General features: G+C 35.6%; 4 protein-coding genes across 4 annotated transcripts; 2 read left to right on the top strand and 2 right to left on the bottom strand.

The window, feature by feature from the left end:
- Positions 1-1,455: 1,455 nt before the first annotated feature.
- LOC103831865 lies at positions 1,456-3,255 on the top strand. The gene is made up of 2 exons (XM_009107802.3): positions 1,456-2,398; positions 2,470-3,255. The coding sequence occupies exons 1-2, from the start codon at positions 1,520-1,522 to the stop codon at positions 3,196-3,198; spliced, it is 1,608 nt and encodes a 535-aa protein (XP_009106050.2). The 5' UTR covers positions 1,456-1,519; the 3' UTR covers positions 3,199-3,255.
- A 1,197-nt stretch (positions 3,256-4,452) lies between these two features.
- Positions 4,453-6,819, bottom strand: LOC103872221. Its single transcript, XM_033275150.1, has 2 exons — positions 6,262-6,819; positions 4,453-6,186 (listed from the first exon to the last, which is right to left on the bottom strand). Exons 1-2 carry the CDS (start codon positions 6,817-6,819, stop codon positions 4,453-4,455), a joined length of 2,292 nt encoding a protein of 763 aa, XP_033131041.1.
- A 2,236-nt stretch (positions 6,820-9,055) lies between these two features.
- LOC103828276 (zinc finger CCCH domain-containing protein 20) lies at positions 9,056-10,826 on the top strand. Its single transcript, XM_009103886.2, has one exon. The coding sequence runs from the start codon at positions 9,440-9,442 to the stop codon at positions 10,511-10,513; it is 1,074 nt and encodes a 357-aa protein (XP_009102134.1). The 5' UTR covers positions 9,056-9,439; the 3' UTR covers positions 10,514-10,826.
- Positions 10,827-14,860: 4,034 nt separating this feature from the next.
- LOC103828310 lies at positions 14,861-17,043 on the bottom strand. The gene is made up of 2 exons (XM_033275149.1): positions 17,026-17,043; positions 14,861-16,204 (listed from the first exon to the last, which is right to left on the bottom strand). Exons 1-2 carry the CDS (start codon positions 17,041-17,043, stop codon positions 14,861-14,863), a joined length of 1,362 nt encoding a protein of 453 aa, XP_033131040.1.
- Between the last annotated feature and the right edge of the window lie 1,045 nt (positions 17,044-18,088).

Below are 18,088 nucleotides of genomic sequence, written 5' to 3'. Positions count from 1 at the left end.
CTTTGTGAATTTGTTTGGGGACATTGGCTTTTCATGTCATCCAGTGTTCTATATTTGGAAATCTTTCCAAACCCTAAACTCTAAATTTAATTATCATTTATTTTGTGGCTATGTAATATAACTTCCTAGAATTAAATTATTATTTTTTGTCTTCTGGAAAAATTTATATTAGATTTATTTTTATATTGATGATTCAAATTGCACGGCCTAATAAATTAGAAATGATTTTTGTCCTGGCAAAATTATCATTAAAAGACTGAGACGATAAATATTTACTCCATCTTCTTACTAAGATAGATGTTTTATAAAAAAAGTTGTTTCACAAATATAGAAGTTTTCTGTTTTCTATAAAAAAAATTGTAAACTTTAATAAAATAAATTAATTTTACTGAATTACTATTAATTAAAAGTTACTGAAACTTAAAAACTACAGAAAATTTATTTATTATAGTGATTTAATCTGTTTTCTTAATATATGTAAAAACATTAGAAATTTTTTTTAATGAATCAAAATTGCGTAGTGTTTGGTATTTGAATCAGATCACCAGCTAACTTGTAAGAAAAAACATTCGAGAATGGTTTTGTTAGGACATGAGGTAAAAGTTCAAGAGATCTTATTGTTATAGATGAATCGAAGATACAATTTAAATAAGTAACTAAGTCAAAATAATTAGTTTTAGGTCAATGTTAAAATTTTAAGGGAAATCTGTTTTTTTAGAGCAAAAAAAAGGTAACTATGTCCCTTTAGACTAATCTGTACTACTTTATGTCCTATTAGACTAATTTTTTCGAAAATGGCAGTAATGCCCTTAAAATTGTAATTTTTTGAAAAAGATAAATAATGAGTTCGACAAGCGGGATCGATCGATCCAGATTTACAAGTTACAGTGGATCGCTCGATCCCGATAATTATTCAGAACAAAAAAAAACGCGAAATATATACTGATCGACCTGGTCCATTTCACTCGATCGGCGAAGGTCGATTCCTTACAGATCGACCGATCCACTAAGAATAGATCGATCGATCCCGTGCCCAGGAAAGAATCCCAAATCGATTTTTTTGGTTTTGTATGATTATATCCGGGTTGATTCCCACTTGATTTGAACCGACCAAGCATGATTTCAACTTTTTAAGCTCGATTTCTCTGGGACAAAACCCTTAATTTCCCATTCACGAACAAAGGGAGAGAAAATCAAATTCTCACCCAAAGTTCATTAACCCTAACTCACTCAATTCTCTGATTTGGACGATTATTTGGCCTAACTCATACAATTTCGTGAGCTTTTTACGAATCTATCACTCTTTAGTTCGTTCTGCAAAGGTATGAAACTCTATCTCCACTTCTTTTTAGAGTTTGAAATTAGAAAGGTAAAAGGTAGATTTTTGAGTTAGTTAAGATATTTAGACTTCAATCATGTGTTAAGGTGATGATTAGAGAAGATTTTGTACACAATCATGGTTTAAATCATATTTTCGGGATAGATTTAGGGATTTTAGGTTTTTGTTATTAATAGATATATGTTGTATTGTTTTCAAATTTCAGGTATGGAGTTGGAGTTGCCTAATCGTTTATACGGTGAGGGATTGGAACCTCAGGTTAAGAAGATTAATAACAGCTGCCGACTAAAACTTCTCGAGTTGCTAAAAGAAAAAATGGAACCAGAATTCGATGAAGTTATGAAAGATCCCATTTTTTCACAGATTATGGTTATCCAGAAGAATGATCTGAAGTTTTCGGCGAGGTTGGTACACTCTTTTTTGTGTAAGGAGTTGATGACAAGCAAGAGACATGAGAAGTGGTTCACTTTCGCTAGGAGACCTCTGCGTTTTGGATTGCAAGAGTATCATGCTGTCACTGGTCTGAAAGTGAAGCGAGAGAATAACAGTGGGCTAGTGACATGGAAAGACGATAATGGTTTTTGGAGCAAGCAGATAAAGACAAATGGAAAAATAAATTTGCAGATCATAAAAAAGAAGCATTTGGAAGAGAGCAATACCTGGACTTGGGTTGATAGGGTGAGACTGATATATCTTTGCGTTATTATGGGTGTGGTGATGGGAAAGGATGAGAAGGTGAATATCCCGCATCTGTACATGAAGTTGGCGATGGATTTGGAGAAGCTTCGGAATTATCCATGGGGTCTGTATTCGTTTGATTTCCTTCTGAAGCAAATTGATAAAACAAGGCATAAATTAGAGCAGAAAGAGGGGTATCTGATGGAAGGATTCTTGTTTGGTTTCCAAATTTGGATAATGGAAGCTGTTCCTGCTTTAGGAGAGATTTGTGGCACAAAAGTCAGTAAAGATTTTACAGGTCCACTGTGTGGTAATTGGAGAGGATGTGCAAAATGTTCTTATGAAGATATCATTGGCGTTGAGAACTTATTCCCAGAAAACGTATGCAAATTTATTTTCAAATTAAAATATTTATTGTTTTGTTCACTTTACTAATGATTTGATTGATGTAGGGAATTTTGCATTCATTCATGGAATCCCACATAGATGGAGTGGTCCTTTTGGCAACTGATTTTGTACAGAAGGATGAGAAGAAAGATGAAAGAGTAGATCGTATTTTAGATATGATCAATAGTAAACATGATTGGAACAATCATGTTTGGGGAGTAAAAGAAGGTACGAACTCTGAATTTGAGGAATCTGGCGAAGAGAAAGGAGAGGATCAAACAGCTGATACTGAGAGAGGTGAAAATAGTCATGTTGCAGGGAATGTTGATGGCACAGCTGATGTTTCGGGAAGAAACAAGAGAAAGCATGCAGACCGAGGAGCAGAGTCAAGGAAAAAGAATGTTTTGTGCCACCTAGCTGCTTCATCAAAAGGAAATATTGACACAGATATGAAAAATTTCTTGGAGGATCTGGTACAAGCTTCTTTTACTGCTTTTGGGGAGAAATTCTGTCAGCAGTTCTCGGACAGGTTGGGTAAGATTGAGACTGAGGTTACACAACTCAGGACAGCTTCAGAGAGAACTGAGCAATTTGAGACCGTTGTAACCGACAGATTGGGGAAAATTGAGGCTGAGGTTACACAGCTCAGGACAAGTTTAGTGGTGACTGAATTGGTGGGAAAGAGTGATCAAGCAAGCGGTCCTAGCTTGACCAAAATCAACAGTGGTCCTAGCACCAGCAAAAAAGGAACTGCTCCAACAAAGAAAAAGGTAACTACTAAGAGAAAGAGTTAAAAGATGTTGAAAGCTTGGAACTAGGCGATGGAATGTAGGTCTTTGAAGCTAGGTTTGATGTAATATGTATTTGGAAGTTTGTATGTTTATTATGGATTACCAGAATTTCTGTAAGGGAATTAAAAAATACACTATGGATCCATTACTACTGCAATACGGTAAAGGTGAACTGCCTTCCCATGGAAGAACACAAATGTTGTGGAATGTCGATGTGGATCGGATGTACGTTCCTGTCTGGGTCAATTGCAACCATTGGATTGCTTTATGCATCAGTTTTGTGACTAGGAATATCCAGGTGTTTGACTGCGGGGGTAAAAAAAAAATCAAGGAAGTGGAAGTTTTCGCGCAGCTTATTCCTCGGATTGTCAAGGCCGTGCAGTCATTGACAATACAGAAGCATCTCCACATCACTCCGTACAATGTTTCCTATGTACCTATGAGTGGTCTTAACCGACTTCAATGTCATTGTGGTGTGTACACTATAAAACACATCGAATGCCACGTGCTTGGGTTGGACATATTTATGGTGAATGATGAGAACATCTGGGGAGCTCGGATAAAGATTATGTGGGATCTATGGGAAGCAGCTAATGATCTAGAACTGATTGAGAGAATGTCAAAGTATGAACCTATTAAGTGTAGTAAGCCTGCCGAGTATGTTGAGATTGATGATTTATGATTTATTGTTGGTTATGCTTTTTTAAACTTATTTTGTAATGATTTTAGGAGTTTGTGTTTTAATGGTTTTTTTCTATATACAGTACTTGATCTTACAAAATAAAAGACAACATTAACAATTGCGAATCCGGTAAATCTAAGTATATCGATCGATCTGTTCCATTACGCTCGTTTGGCAAAGCTTGATCAGGGTTCGGGATCGATCGATCTGTCTTTCGGATCGATCGATCCCGAACCCTGAGCATTATGCAGAACAAACACAAAACGCGCAGCATCTTTTGATCGACCTGTTCCAGTACGGTCGTTCGGCAAAGCTCGATCGCTTTAAGATCGATCGATCTGTCTTTCGGATCGATCGATCCCGTACCCTGAGCATTATGCAGAACAAACAGAAAACGCGCAGCATCTTTTAAACAAAGTCCTCCCAAACTGAAACAAAGTTACTAATATTCAAACAAATATAATCTGAAAAACTGAAACAAAGTTGTCACAAACAGAAACAAAGTTACTAGAAATCAAGCAAAAGAAGTTTGTTAAAATTTCACTAAATTGTGAAGAACACAGCCAACAAATCCACTATATTGGCATCTTGCAAGTTGCTCTATTATGACCACCAAGACCACATCTACTGCACTTACGAGACTGACCCCCCTGTGATCCTTGTGATGATCGGATTTTGTCTTCAACAGTTTCATATCTGCGTTTTCTATTTCTTCCAAGAGATCTTCTTGTCTCAGGCGGTAGCACTTCAGAATTTTCCACAACTTGTGGGACAGACCAACCATCTTCAGGAACTGAAATGGGATTTATGCTTTCTTGATAAGCTTCTCTCCAAGCTCCCGTGGTATACAAAAAATCAGTCAATGTATATGGTTCTCTACCAACAAAGAAACCAGCTTTTATTGCGTGTCTACAAGGGATTTTCGAGAGGTCGTACTTCCCACAAGAACAAGTCCGTTTGTCCAAATCAACAAAGCAGTCAATTGTATCGCCTTTAACAAGCAGCTGGCTATCGGTTACAGGGTAAACTGCGAAAGTTTTCCCCTTTCCAATTCTCCTATCAATCTTTTCCTCCACATCTATGGTCAAACGGTGGGTGTGCTTTGAAATCAACTTCTTACGCTTAAAAAACCAACGTGTCAGCATTTCTCTAATACTGTCCAACAAAGGAATTACGGGAAACTCTCTCGGCGAACGCAACGCAGAATTTATCGACTCTGCAGGATTGTTTGTCCTAATGTCATACCTGTATCCATGAAATTGACATCTAGCCCACTTTCTGACATCTGCTTCCATAAGATACGTTCCAATTGCTGGACTGATATTGCAAACATGAGCAAACGTCTTCTTGAAATCAACCACTCTATAAGCCTTTGAAGCCTTAGAAATCAACCCAGCTAATCCCTTCCCCTTGAAATATGATATCACATTATTCAACAAATGATGAATACAGATACCGTGTCTCGCTAGGGGATACACTTTCTCCACTGCCTTCGCTATTGACACTTGTCTATCCGAAATAAAAGCCAAACCATTATCATCAGCAACAACAACTTTTAATTCTCTCATAAACCATTCCCAAGACTGCTCATTCTCAGAGTCTACTATCCCAAATGCAATAGGATATAAATTTGAATTTCCATCTATAGCAGTTGCAACCAGTAGCACCCCTTTGAATTTACTCTTCAAGAATGTTCCATCGACAACAATGACACGCCTCATGACTGTGTTAAAGCCTCTGATCGATTGACCAAACGCTATAAACAGATATCGAAATCTACCATCGACGTCAGTCTTGTAAGAGGAATGTGTACCCGGATTGGCCTCTCGCAGCATGTGCAAATATTTTGGTATTTTCCCATAACTTTCCTCTGGAATACCTCTAACAGCGTTGACTGCATATTCACGGGAATCCCATGCTAAAGATTCAGAGATCTCACATCCATAATCATTGCGCATAATCTGAACAATATCTTTCGCTTTAGGCCCTTCCTTGATACCTTCATATTTATGCATTATCAGATTGCCTATCGTTTTCGCTGAAGCTGTCCTTCCGGCACTGGTTTTGTTTGAAGGTGCGCAGGAATGTACACCGACATACTTCTTAATAATAAAATATGTGGAGCCCTTCAAACACTCAGCTCGAGCACCCCAAAAGCACACCTTATCAGCGCATCTAATACACCAAACTGATTTATTGGAGTTGGTAACTGTGTAGTGAAAGTTATGCTTCATTGCACATAACTCAAACCTCGCTTTCAAAACTGTTTTGTTGAGGAAAAGATCTCCCGTCTTAACCAATTCGACCACCTGACTCTTTGCCAATTTTTCTCTGTTTTCTTTTTCAGCATTGATCTTCTCAGCATCATCATCATCTCTTTCAACCTCGTCTTGCTTCATTTTTCCTTTCTTCTTCTCGTTATGCTTGTCAGCATCATAATCATCTCCATCAACTTCACTTTGCTTCATCTTCCCTTTCTTCTTCTCGTTATGCTTAGCCCCCTTAACAGTATTTGAAGCGGTCCCAATGTCACAAGGATTTCGCTTGTTCTCTTCACTAGTGCTTGCATCAGTTGGCATCTTATTAAGATCAATGTCGATCTTATTTGGATTTCCTTGCTTTGCTTTATAGCTGACACACAATTGAGTTGACTGATGCTTCTTACAAAACCCTAGAAAATTTTGAACTTGCCTTGAGTTTCCAATGATCACTGGTGGACAATTTGATGAATTGATCAATCCAATAGGAAGGTAACTCAACTCCAAATCAGCATCTGTTTCTTCAAAACCAAAATCCTCTATAACAATTTTCTGTAACTCTTCCAGAGAAGACTTCAATTCCAAAGCAAGTAACCTTCCCCCTTTCTTTTTATCAACATTAAAACTCCAACCTGAAGATACAACCAATTCCCAAACACCACATGAAGCATAGACATGAATCATGGTAGAAATAATGTGAAAATTTTGTGAAAATTTTGTGAACAATCAATGGAATATAGAAGACGGCTAAGAAGGTTGCCAAGGTATTTTTTGTCGTTTTTTTTTTGTTCTTTTTCGTTTTTTTTTTTTTTTTTTAAAAATCGATTTTTTTTAAAAAAATAAAAGTGAATATTCTCAAATATTTTGTTTCCATATTTTTAGGAACTGATTTCTTATCCGTAGAATACAACTAATATGTAGAAATCAATTTCTACAGTTTTTTAGAATTATAGTAATGTTTAGAATTTGATTTCTACATGTTTTAGATTTATAGTAAATCTGTAGAAGTCGGTTTCTACATGTTTTAGAATTAGATTAATGTGTAGATTTTGATTTCTAAGAATTGTAGAATGCTAGGTTAAGCGCGGAATGTGTATTCTACATATTTGTAGAATACTCCTATTTACGTAGATCACGTATTCTAAATATTGTAGATTCAATGAAAAAAGTAGATTTCGTTTTCTACTTCGTAGAATGTCATTTCTACTTTTTTTAGAACATAATCTGAAATTTATAATTATAACTTTTTTATAACTGGAAAATATACCATTAAGTTCATATATGTATTTTAACAAATGTTACTATTTTTCCAAATTTTTTTTGTTTGTAAAACTATTTATTAAAATTATTTTCATAAATATTAAAGGGTATTATAGGAAAATATGACACAAAATATAGATTAGTCTAAAGGGACATAGTTACTATTTTTTTGCTCTAAAAAAACAGTTTTCCCAAATTTTAAATTTAAAACAAAAAAGCGTGAATTTTATTTAAGCTGATAAAACATTCCGTGTTCAAAAATTATCTATTTTGATTTTATGTTCTATGAAATCAACTGTTTTGTTTTGGATGCACAAAAATAACTGTTAAATCAAAATTTGTCTTTATATATTGTTTTTAACTGAATAGCAGATCATAATTTTTTGTTTCATTTCGAAAACTTAAAGTTTGTTTGGCAGTCTTTATCTTCTAATTATGGAAAACAATTTATATTAAACACTTTCATTATATAAGAATTTTGACCAAATGTTTTTTCCCTTAAATTCACCCAACAAAATTTGATTTGAGACGAAAAAGAAAGGAAAAATGAAAAGATAAACGAAGCGAGCGGTGGAATTGCTTCTAGTTTTAGTAAAGAACCATAACCGTGTCTCCTTTAATGTCTTTTAACGTTACTATTCCCAATTTGTTCCAACATGTCTTCTTCTTCACAGACACCTACGTTTTATCCCTTTCTCTCCCATGTAAAATATCTAAATCCTCAAACATATAATTTCTCTCAATTAATTAGTACTCCCTCCGTTTCATATTAAAAGTCGTTTTAAAAAAAAAAATTTGTTACAAAATAAGTATTTTTTTCGGTTTTCAATGCAAATTTTATTAATTTTATTTTGTTATTTGTTTTTTATTGATTAAAATATAGTTAGATGTATAAATAATTGTATTTTTATATATAAAATATGTAAAATTAATTTTTTTTAATCTGTATGCATAAATATAAAACGATATTTAATATAAAACGGAAGGAGTATACGTTTTCTAAATGAAAATATTAGTTTCTTGACAATAATCTGTCCACATGTCTTAGTTTTATAACTAATTAATTCTACTTTGGACATAAAATGTTCAGGTGTGGAGATGATTACGAAATTAATGATTACGTGTGCTTATTGATTTTTGAATTATTTATTCTTGTTATTCGTTTTATAATAGTTCCTTTATATTTTTAATGATATTTTAGTATAAACACACAAATTAAGAAAAAATGTATTTTTATTAAAAACATTTGATTAAAAAAAATAGAAGTTAATTATTACTATTCTAAAACAAATAAGATAAAAAAAACACATTGATTTTTAATATTTTAATTAATTAATTTAATAGTTTTTACATAAAATTTTTTAAAACATCATATAAACTGAAAAAAAATATTTTCTAATTCTAATACACAAAAAACAGAAAGAATATAAGATTTGAAATTTTATATTATTTTATAAGATATCTTAATATTTTAAAAAATTTCCGTAATCAGTTATTTTATATTTTTTTGAAGACTAAACTTGTTTAGTCGACAAAAATAAAACGTGTTTAATATATTTTCTGATAATTAAACTGTGTATTAAAGAAAATTAAAACAATAAATAAAATGGATTATTTTTTTTGTCGTTTTTCAGCGTATCTAAAGGATCCTTCCACCGCCTTCGGAACTCAAAGAGAAAGTTAAAAAGAAATTAATTTTATTATTTTCGCAGCCGCTCGCTCACGGAGCTGTCACATAAAGCAACATACAACTCGTCCACGTCATCAATAAAGCTTCGTGGTAAAGTCTCACGCCGCTGTTTTCTCCCCCCTATCTCACAGATTCGTCACGCGAGCAACTCACTTTGGATTTAACCGCGGTTGAAAAAAGCAGATAACTTAACCATGGTTAAACATTTAACCTGAACGTGGTTTAAGTATATCCCACTACTCAGCATCAGTTTATATAGAGCCAAAGCATTGCCGGAGATTTAGCAAACACAAAACAAAAACTCACCGGAGAAAACGAATGTGATTTTATTTCTTCTCAAAAATTAAAAAAAAAATGATGATTGGAGAAACTCATCGTGCCTATCCAACGGTTCAGATTCCTCCATGGCCACTTAACGACGATCTAACGGCGGTTGATATATACGGGAGTCCTGACGGCGGAAATAGCATGCTCGAGGCTTTGGCTGCGTTACAGCGTTATCTTCCGTCGAACGAGCCGGATCCGGATTCTGACCCGGAACTCTCGGGTCCAGATTCGGCAATCGACACTTACTCATGTGATCATTTCCGTATGTATGAGTTTAAAGTGAGGCGATGCACTCGTGGCCGGAGCCACGACTGGACGGAGTGCCCTTACGCTCATCCCGGAGAGAAAGCTCGCCGTCGTGATCCGAGGAAGTATCATTACTCCGGTACGGCGTGCCCTGAGTTTCGCAAAGGCGGTTGCAAAAAAGGCGACGCGTGTGAGTTCTCTCACGGCGTTTTCGAGTGTTGGCTTCATCCGGCGCGTTATCGGACTCAGCCGTGTAAAGACGGCGGTAACTGTCGCCGTCGTGTTTGTTTCTTCGCTCATTCGCCGGATCAGATCAGGGTTTTACCGAACCAAAGCCCCGATCGAGTTGATTCTTTCGACGGTGTGTCTCCGATTCGTAGGGCGTTTCAGTTTTCGATTTCTCCGACGTCCGGTTCGCCGCCGGTGAGTCCACGAGACGACTCGGAGTCTTCTTCTTTATTTAGTCGTTCTCTCGGGTCGGGTTCGGTAAACGACGTCGTCGCGTGTATGAGGCATTTGCAGCTTAATAAAGTGAAGTCTCTTCCTTCCTCTTACAACAATCAAGTCGGATGCTACGGATCCGGGTTCGGATCGTCACGTGGATCACTCTTGGGTCCCGGGTTTCGGAGCCTACCAAATACCCCGTCCCGACCGGAGATCGGGTATATGGACATTTGGGATAATGGTTTGGAGGAAGAACCGGCGATGGAGCGGGTCGAGTCGGGTCGTGAACTGCGAGCGAAGATGTTCGAGAAGCTCAGCAAGGAAAACTGCATGGATCGGGTTGACCCGGATCCGTATCAGGGTTCAGGTGAAGCTCCTGATGTCGGGTGGGTCTCTGAACTGGTGATGTGATTTGATTCGACCCGTATGCCCCCGGCTATCTGAATATCGTTCATAAGGTTTAACTAAAGATTATTATCATCATCAAGGATTTTCTCTGAAATGTGTAAATATTTTTCACGGATTTCATATAATTTCTAAATTTCTAATATATAATATGTATCGTCGGGGGAGATTTCTCAGTGTATATGAGATGCTTAGGATTTTTATATGATTAAAGTCTATATAATATTAATATTAATATTTTGTAATTTTGTTTTATTATGCTGGATGCAACTCTTGTAATTTACTATTAATGAACGTAATGAGTATGTAAATTATTATTTTTGCTATGGTCACTAAGTGTACATTTATTTAATGTTTCTTTCCAACTAATGATTTGTTTAGTTCTATTTATTTAGAGGCATGCGTGAAGTGGTGTTTGTGATGTGATTAACGTCCGTGAACATTATCATCGGAGAGTGTGATTATGTTCTAAACAAGTCGGTTATCATTTTCTGTCTTGTCGAGTTTGGGATGGGTCGTTGTACTCGTGTGTCCTTTGGGTAGAAAAATAGTAATTAGCTTTGAGTAAACAAGACCTTAAACAGAAATTATACTAAAGGTATGAGTATCAAAGCACGTTGCACGGTTTTGAACTTTTTTGTTTTTAAACTTATCCTGTATGGACTATGATAATTCACACAATATTGAGTTTTCTTAACTAGTTGTTAATTGGAATTCGATATGGATCTTCGTCAAGTTAATTTTTATTTTTGCGAAAATGAAGTTAATTTGGTGCGACTTCTGGTTGGATGTTGGATTTATTTCGCAATACATTTCTTCAACTAAATATTTATTAGTCTACTGTTTTCCGTTTGTTAGTTTCGTGTTAACTTTTTGAAGTTGGTCACTCGAGTTACGTTCTTGTTTGGTGGTATTGAACTACACACCTGGTTTAGAAAAACAACTCCTAAAACAATTTGCATATAGAGATGCTATTAATAACCTTTTTGTGGAATAATCAAAAACAAGTGTCGTCTTTTTTGGTTAAAGAATGGGATACTTCATCTTTATGTTCTTATGCTATGTTTGTCAATTGCTTCAACATGAATTTAATGATAACGACGTACTCTTAACGATGCCTTATTATATTTCGCTTCAAAGTTTGAACTCTAATACTTTTATATATTTTTCTCTTGCTTTTGCGTATTGACCTTTTGAAAATAGTCATAGATCTTATCCGAAGGGGATTAAGGCAACGCCACATTAGATAAAATGAGAGTTTTATAATGTTTTATTAGATCGTTTAAGGGGACATGTAGGTCCATTGTTAGATACGGAATCCGTATTTATCTATTTTCACGAAATACAACAAATTAGTATTTTAATTATGAATGGCGAACATGTATATCTCTGGTTAGTAGAGGAATGATCCAAACATGCAGAGTTGCATAGTCATTATTAGTCTAGACAAGTATAATAAGTGACTGAGAAAAGAAGAAACCTACTGTACGAACTAATTAGTAGGCTCATTAATCGTCATAATTTATAATGTTATAAGTCGAAGCAAATTGTTATGTTTTTATCCACTCCGGTATACATCTTATCTAAACTATAACTTATTTACTATAATTTATTTAGATACTGTCCGTATTTCATGTGAAAAATAATACTTCCTCCGTTTTTTAAATATACATATTTTAGAAAAAAAATTTGTTTCTAAAAAATTTATTTTCTACATTTTTATATACATTTTTATTAACTAATTGCAAACTTTTAAAATTTTAATTGCACTAATTATTTTTATTGGCTTAAAATTATGGAAAGATAAACACAAAAAATTATATAAATTTAATATGTTTTATTAAAATGTGTATTTTTTTTTATTTTTTTTTTTTGACAGCAAGAAATTTACAGACTCATGTTGACTCTGTAAACCATATTGGTAACTCCGCATCCATGTGAACGACAAAGGACAGTTGCTTGCGTGCACTACGTGCTAAGCTATCCGCCCAAAGATTCGCCGTTCGAGGTACATGGACGATGTCTGAGTTGAGGAAGCTTCCTTTGAAGAGTTTGATATCTTCCAAATAGCTTTCAAATGCTAGCCATTCTTCTGGTTCCGAAACCATCTTCACCAATTGAGAACAATCCGTTGCAAACGTAACCTGAACCTGTCTTAAATTCCTCATACATTCCATTGTCCAAATCAAAGCCTCTATCTCCGAATGCAGGGGAGAGAGGCATGCCCTTACATTCCTTGCCCCCAGTAGACCCTCGAACCCCGGTAAAGTACTATACCAGCCTTGCCCTGACATTAATTCTTTATCCTTCCATGATCCATCAATAAAACACCATCGACCTGATGTCTCTAAAGGAGGAATGGTTTGTACCGCAAGCCCCCTCCTTGGTTCATTTCTCACTTGTGCGTCTGCCCAGAGTGATGATTCCACTTCAGCCAATTTAAGAGTATCCCGCGGATCAATATCCAAATTACTATAAACTTTGTTATTTCGGGCTTTCCATATATACCATAAAATCCATGCAAACTGATGGTCATCCATTTGCGGTTGTACTCTCCAAAAGAGCTGATAGGGAAGATATTATGCGGTGAAGGAATCTTGGATAGTGCCCACACTTGACGTGCAGGAGGACATTCAAAAAATACATGATTTATTGATTCTTCCGGATCTCCACAACGAGCACAACATATATCTCCTCTTATCCCTCGTGCCTTTAAATTTTTCATCACCGATATACATCCTGATACCATTTGCCACAAAAAATGCCTTATCTTTGGTGGACACCGCACTTTCCAGCAGAAAGCTTTAAGTATATCCACTGTGGGGCCATAAAAAACAGGAGGTTTTAACCTATCAGGGTAAACACGTTCAACCTGATAACCTGATTGGACCGAATATTTTCTATTATTAGTAAAATGCCATCCATCCTTATCCTCAATCTGATTCCTACTTAAAGGGATACTTTCAATAATTCTTGCATCCTTCGGATCCACTAGAGTCCTAATTGCATGTACATTCCATGAACGAGATTCCTGATTGATGAGGGAGTCCACTGTGAGTTCCGGATAAAAGTTGTGAAATTTTTTGTTTGCTGGTCTCGGGCGAGTGGCTGGGATCCAAGGATCATTCCATACAGAGATAGATGATCCTGTTCCCACCCTTTTAATTAGTCCTTTACAAACCAGAGATCTAGCAGAAGTAATACTCTTCCAGCCATATGACGGGGAGTAAGATCGGATCGGTTCCAGGGGTGAAGCATTCCTGTAATACCGTCCTTTGAAAACTCTTGAAAAAAAGTATTTGGTTTCTCAATTAGCCTCCATAGTTGCTTACCAAGCATTGCTGTATTAAAATCCATGAGATCCTTAAAGCCCAAACCACCATTATCTTTGGTTTCACACACTTTATCCCATGATTTCCAATGCATACCTCTTGCACTACCTCCTGGGCTCCACCAAAATTGTGCTACAGCACCTGTCAGCTTCTTAACTGTAGCTTTTGGTAACCTATACACAGACATCACATGGTTTGGTAAGGCCGTAATCACCGATTTAATAATCACCTCCTTTCCACCTTTTGTAAAAAAACGGAAGGTCCATCCATTAACCCTTTTATTCAACCGCTCTTGAACAAATCCAAACACTTGTACCTTAGAGCCACCCAGACTTTCCGGCAAGCCTAAATAAGATCCCATTCCCCCTAGATTTTGAATTCCCAAAATATCTCTCAACTCTTGCCGAGTAGCTTCATCAATCTTGTGTCCAAATTGAATTGACGATTTCTGGAAATTAATCTGTTGCCCTGAAACAGTCTCATATTCCTTTAGAATCCTAAGAATAGTTTGACACTCTTCCTTGTTTGCCTTACAGAAAAACAAACTATCATCTGCAAATAGTAGATGAGAGATTGCAGGACAAGCCCTTGCCACTTTCATCCCGGTTAATAGTTTGACCCTTTCCGCCTTTTTAATATTTGAAATCAGAGCCTCCGTGCACATAATAAACAAAGCGAGTATATCGTAAGCTGAATTTATTGTGCAGATGTATAAATTCCTTGTGTTTTTGGTGAAGCTCTTTGCTTTGTGCATGTCAATAAAAGGGGCAGATGCATAGGCCCTAACTTCTTTATTGTTGGTCAAATCTACTTCGATGGTAGCAGCATCCTCATACCATTATCATTTGGCTGTAGCTTCTGAAGTTAATATAAAAGCAGAAAATAACTGAAATAGTAGTTTGATAGAATTCGATGTGTGTTTTTTCCAACTAACCATTTTTGTAAGTTTTTTTTTTTTTGTCACTAAATATCAATTGAAAATAAGCCCAAAAGGCAATGTCGGCCCACTAGGGAGATGAAATTACACAGAAACATTTCTAAGGGCCTGTTTAGCCAATAGATCTGCCTCTTCGTTGTTCTTACGGGGAATATGAAAAAAGGAGATAGAAACAAAATCAGAAGAGATTTCTTGAATATCTCTGACGATACCCACAATCTCTTTCATCTGATGTTTGTTGTTGATTGCTGCTATGAGCGTTGAATTGTCGGAGCAAACTTTGAGCTTTGGGAGCTCCAGTGTTGCCGCCATGCAAAGACCCGATCTCACCGCTAAAGCTTCCGCGATCAGTGGTGAGTTGACGAAGTCTTGTGTGGTAGATCCTCGATCTGGTGATGGGAGCGTGACCCCTTTGAATACCCAAGCCAGCCCCGCTCTTCGCTGTTCCTTGTTCCATGCTGCATCGGTTCTGCACTCAATTAGATTCTGTGCGGGAGTGCTCTGGTTCTGTCTCATTTGAGGTAACCCATGTTCCCTTGTCTGATGTGCTTGTTGAGCGTTCTTCCATTCTCGGGCTAAGCCTAAAGCTTTTGCTGCAACCTTGCTAGGCCCTAGACATTTTTCTTCAAAAATCAGTGAATTGCGATCCTTCCAAATTGACCAGCATACCCAAGGCATGATGTTTGTCGTAACTCCTCTCGGTGGAAGACATGTAGCCTTGCGGAATCGAGTTATGGCTGCTTTGAAAGTCTCTCCTACAGCTATGTGAACTGTATCTTTTAGGGGGACATTATCCCAAACTTTCCTAGCAAACTCACAGAGGAAGAAGGTATGCATCGGTGTTTCAGGTTCCTTACATCTTGGACAGCAAGCTTCTGATCCCATGCCTCTTGATTGCAGGTTTTCTCCCAGAGGGATCGCGCCTTGGATGATAGACCAGATAAACACTTTCAGCTTTGGTGAGTATTCCTCCGCCCATAGATCCTTTATCCAGTGAAAATCTTGTAGATTATTTGTGGTAGTGACTCTTTCTTCCTTCTGAACAGCTGCAGAATTATAACCTGAGCGTGTTGTGTAGACTCCTGTTGCAAGAGGCTGCCAAATGAAGGTGTCCTCCGCTCCCTTTGTGCTTGGCTGAAGCCCCTGGATTTGGATCGCATACTCCGGTAATAGCTCGTTAATCCTTTTCTTGTTCCATTTTAGGTCTGATGTTAGGATGTCTGATACCCTTAGATCCAAAGCTGCCTCAGGAACTGGACCTATAGGTTTTATCTGGTCGTTTAGTGAGATCCATGTATCCTTCCAGAGCTTTGTTGTCTGGCCATTCCCTATAGCTTTTCCTAGGTTAGCCTTTAGGAGGTCCCTACCGTGGAGAACGCTTCTCCACCCAAGAGAACAAACTGTTGGTGCTGCTACATCAAGGAAGTTCTGTTTGTAAGTAATTTGTTAAATTTTAATATACATTTTTAAAATATTTAAATTTATTGTCACCTGAAAGTAGTACTAAATTTTATTTTGTTTTTGTTTTTGTTAGTTTTGTTAGCAAACTCATGCTTTTCTAATTAATAAGATTTCATTTTTATTTAATTAATGTGATTATATTTTATTTTCAGTTTTTATTCTATACTTATTATAAAAAGGAAAAATATAATTATTCGGAACTATAATTAAAATTCAATACATAAATCATAGATTATTTTTCCTTCTTATACGTTTTGTTTTGAATCCATTAATACTTTTTGTCGTATACAAACCTATTGTTTTAGAAAAGTCAATTGATGTAAATTTAGTTTTCCAAGATTACAAAATTGTACTTTTAATATTCTCTAGTGGGAGGGAACATACTCCAAAATACATGTTTTAACCTAAATGCAAGAGAAACATTATTATGCAAATTGCAGTTTTCTATTATATATGAATAATACAACAAAGTAACTATAATAAAATATAGTATTAAATAATACTGATTTAAATTTTGTATGCTGGTTGAAAATAATGTATTATACTTATCCCCTATTACATAAGGTCGTGTATTATATTTTTAAAATTAGATTTATGGTGATTTTTTTAGTTTAAGGCAAGACTTCTATCCATAAATGAAGAAAAAGAAAGATTGAAGCCTCTCTCTCATAATCCTCGAACAAAGAATGAAGTTTCCATCCTAACATCAGCTTAAGCTTATGTCGAAACAATTCTTTTATACTAATTTACTCCACATTAGTTAGTCTTCTACATATATGTATGCGTACCATATTCTCTTGGCTCATCCACTCAACTGTCTGTGCAAAATGACACTATAATATACTGCAGAAAGTAAATCAAGAGAAAAACTAGATACGAATCCCCTATATATTAATTGATAATCTTTTAAGTAGTTATAACCTTAATTTTGTAAAAATTAAAAAAAAATCTTATCTTATGTGACAGTTGTGTAGGTCTTCTAAATGTTATTTAGAAGAATTTTAGAGCACCTAATATAAACTATAGCTTATAAATATAATGTTGGTCGCATATCCCCTAAAAATCATTACGTAACAGTTGCATATATATGTAATCCTGTTAGGATCGTATAAAACACAACAGTCACATATATATCGTATAAAATTAGCATATACATATTCCTTATATTTTACTACCAACAGAATATTTGAATCATTGTAAGTTTGTAACAAATGGGACAATAATCCCTAATCACTCAGTTAGGATTATTAGCTTATGTATCAGTTATTACTCAAGTTCAACTATCACAATATACAGACCAACAACAGAACCCGAACAGAGGGACCATCATATATTTAGCATACCTCACATACTTTCTGGTTCAATCAAAGTCACAATTTTGCAGATAGGTATACTATACATTTATAATCAGAACACCCCTTCTTATACTTTATCACGTCAACACAGTTTTTTTGATAGATTACAGTGTTTAATCTCTGCCACACAAAAAAAAAAGTTTGAACATTATAAACTTATATTTGAATGAGAGAATAGAGATGACAATGGCTGTTCTTACGAATTTAAACTTACAAAAAAGACTCAACAAGCACATGTTGTTGAGTACTGTGAACCTCTCTATTGTGCAACCATGTATGGACATAACTCACAATAAGTCTATTTAGAACCTTTTATGTTATTTGATATTATTAATTGATTTCTGTTTTGTTTACTATGTTTGAGAATAATATATCTAAAACGATTTATATAACTCACAAGATTTATGATCTATCAATGGTTGGAGACAGATAAACGTGGAGAATTTCTAAGGTCAATTTTGCATAAGCTTGAAGATTATATTAATTGTTGAATATA

Source organism: Brassica rapa, chromosome A07 (genome assembly GCF_000309985.2).
Source record: "Brassica rapa cultivar Chiifu-401-42 chromosome A07, CAAS_Brap_v3.01, whole genome shotgun sequence".
NCBI lineage: Eukaryota > Viridiplantae > Streptophyta > Magnoliopsida > Brassicales > Brassicaceae > Brassica > Brassica rapa.
The sequence above is the reverse complement of the archived record's forward strand: the minus strand, read 5'-3'. Positions and strand labels throughout refer to the sequence as shown.

Bases quoted from the DNA above. Each gene is read 5' to 3' on its own strand.
- LOC103831865 (XM_009107802.3), top strand. From the start codon at position 1,520: ATGTTGTATTGTTTTCAAATTTCAGGTATGGAGTTGGAGTTGCCTAAT. The intron at 2,399-2,469 runs GTATGCAAATTT...TGATTGATGTAG, and splicing joins AGAACTTATTCCCAGAAAAC to GGAATTTTGCATTCATTCAT.
- LOC103872221 (XM_033275150.1), bottom strand. From the start codon at position 6,819: ATGATTCATGTCTATGCTTCATGTGGTGTTTGGGAATTGGTTGTATCT. The intron at 6,187-6,261 runs GTTGAAAGAGAT...GCAAAGAGTCAG, and splicing joins GAAAAATGAAGCAAGACGAG to GTGGTCGAATTGGTTAAGAC.
- LOC103828276 (XM_009103886.2), top strand. From the start codon at position 9,440: ATGATGATTGGAGAAACTCATCGTGCCTATCCAACGGTTCAGATTCCT.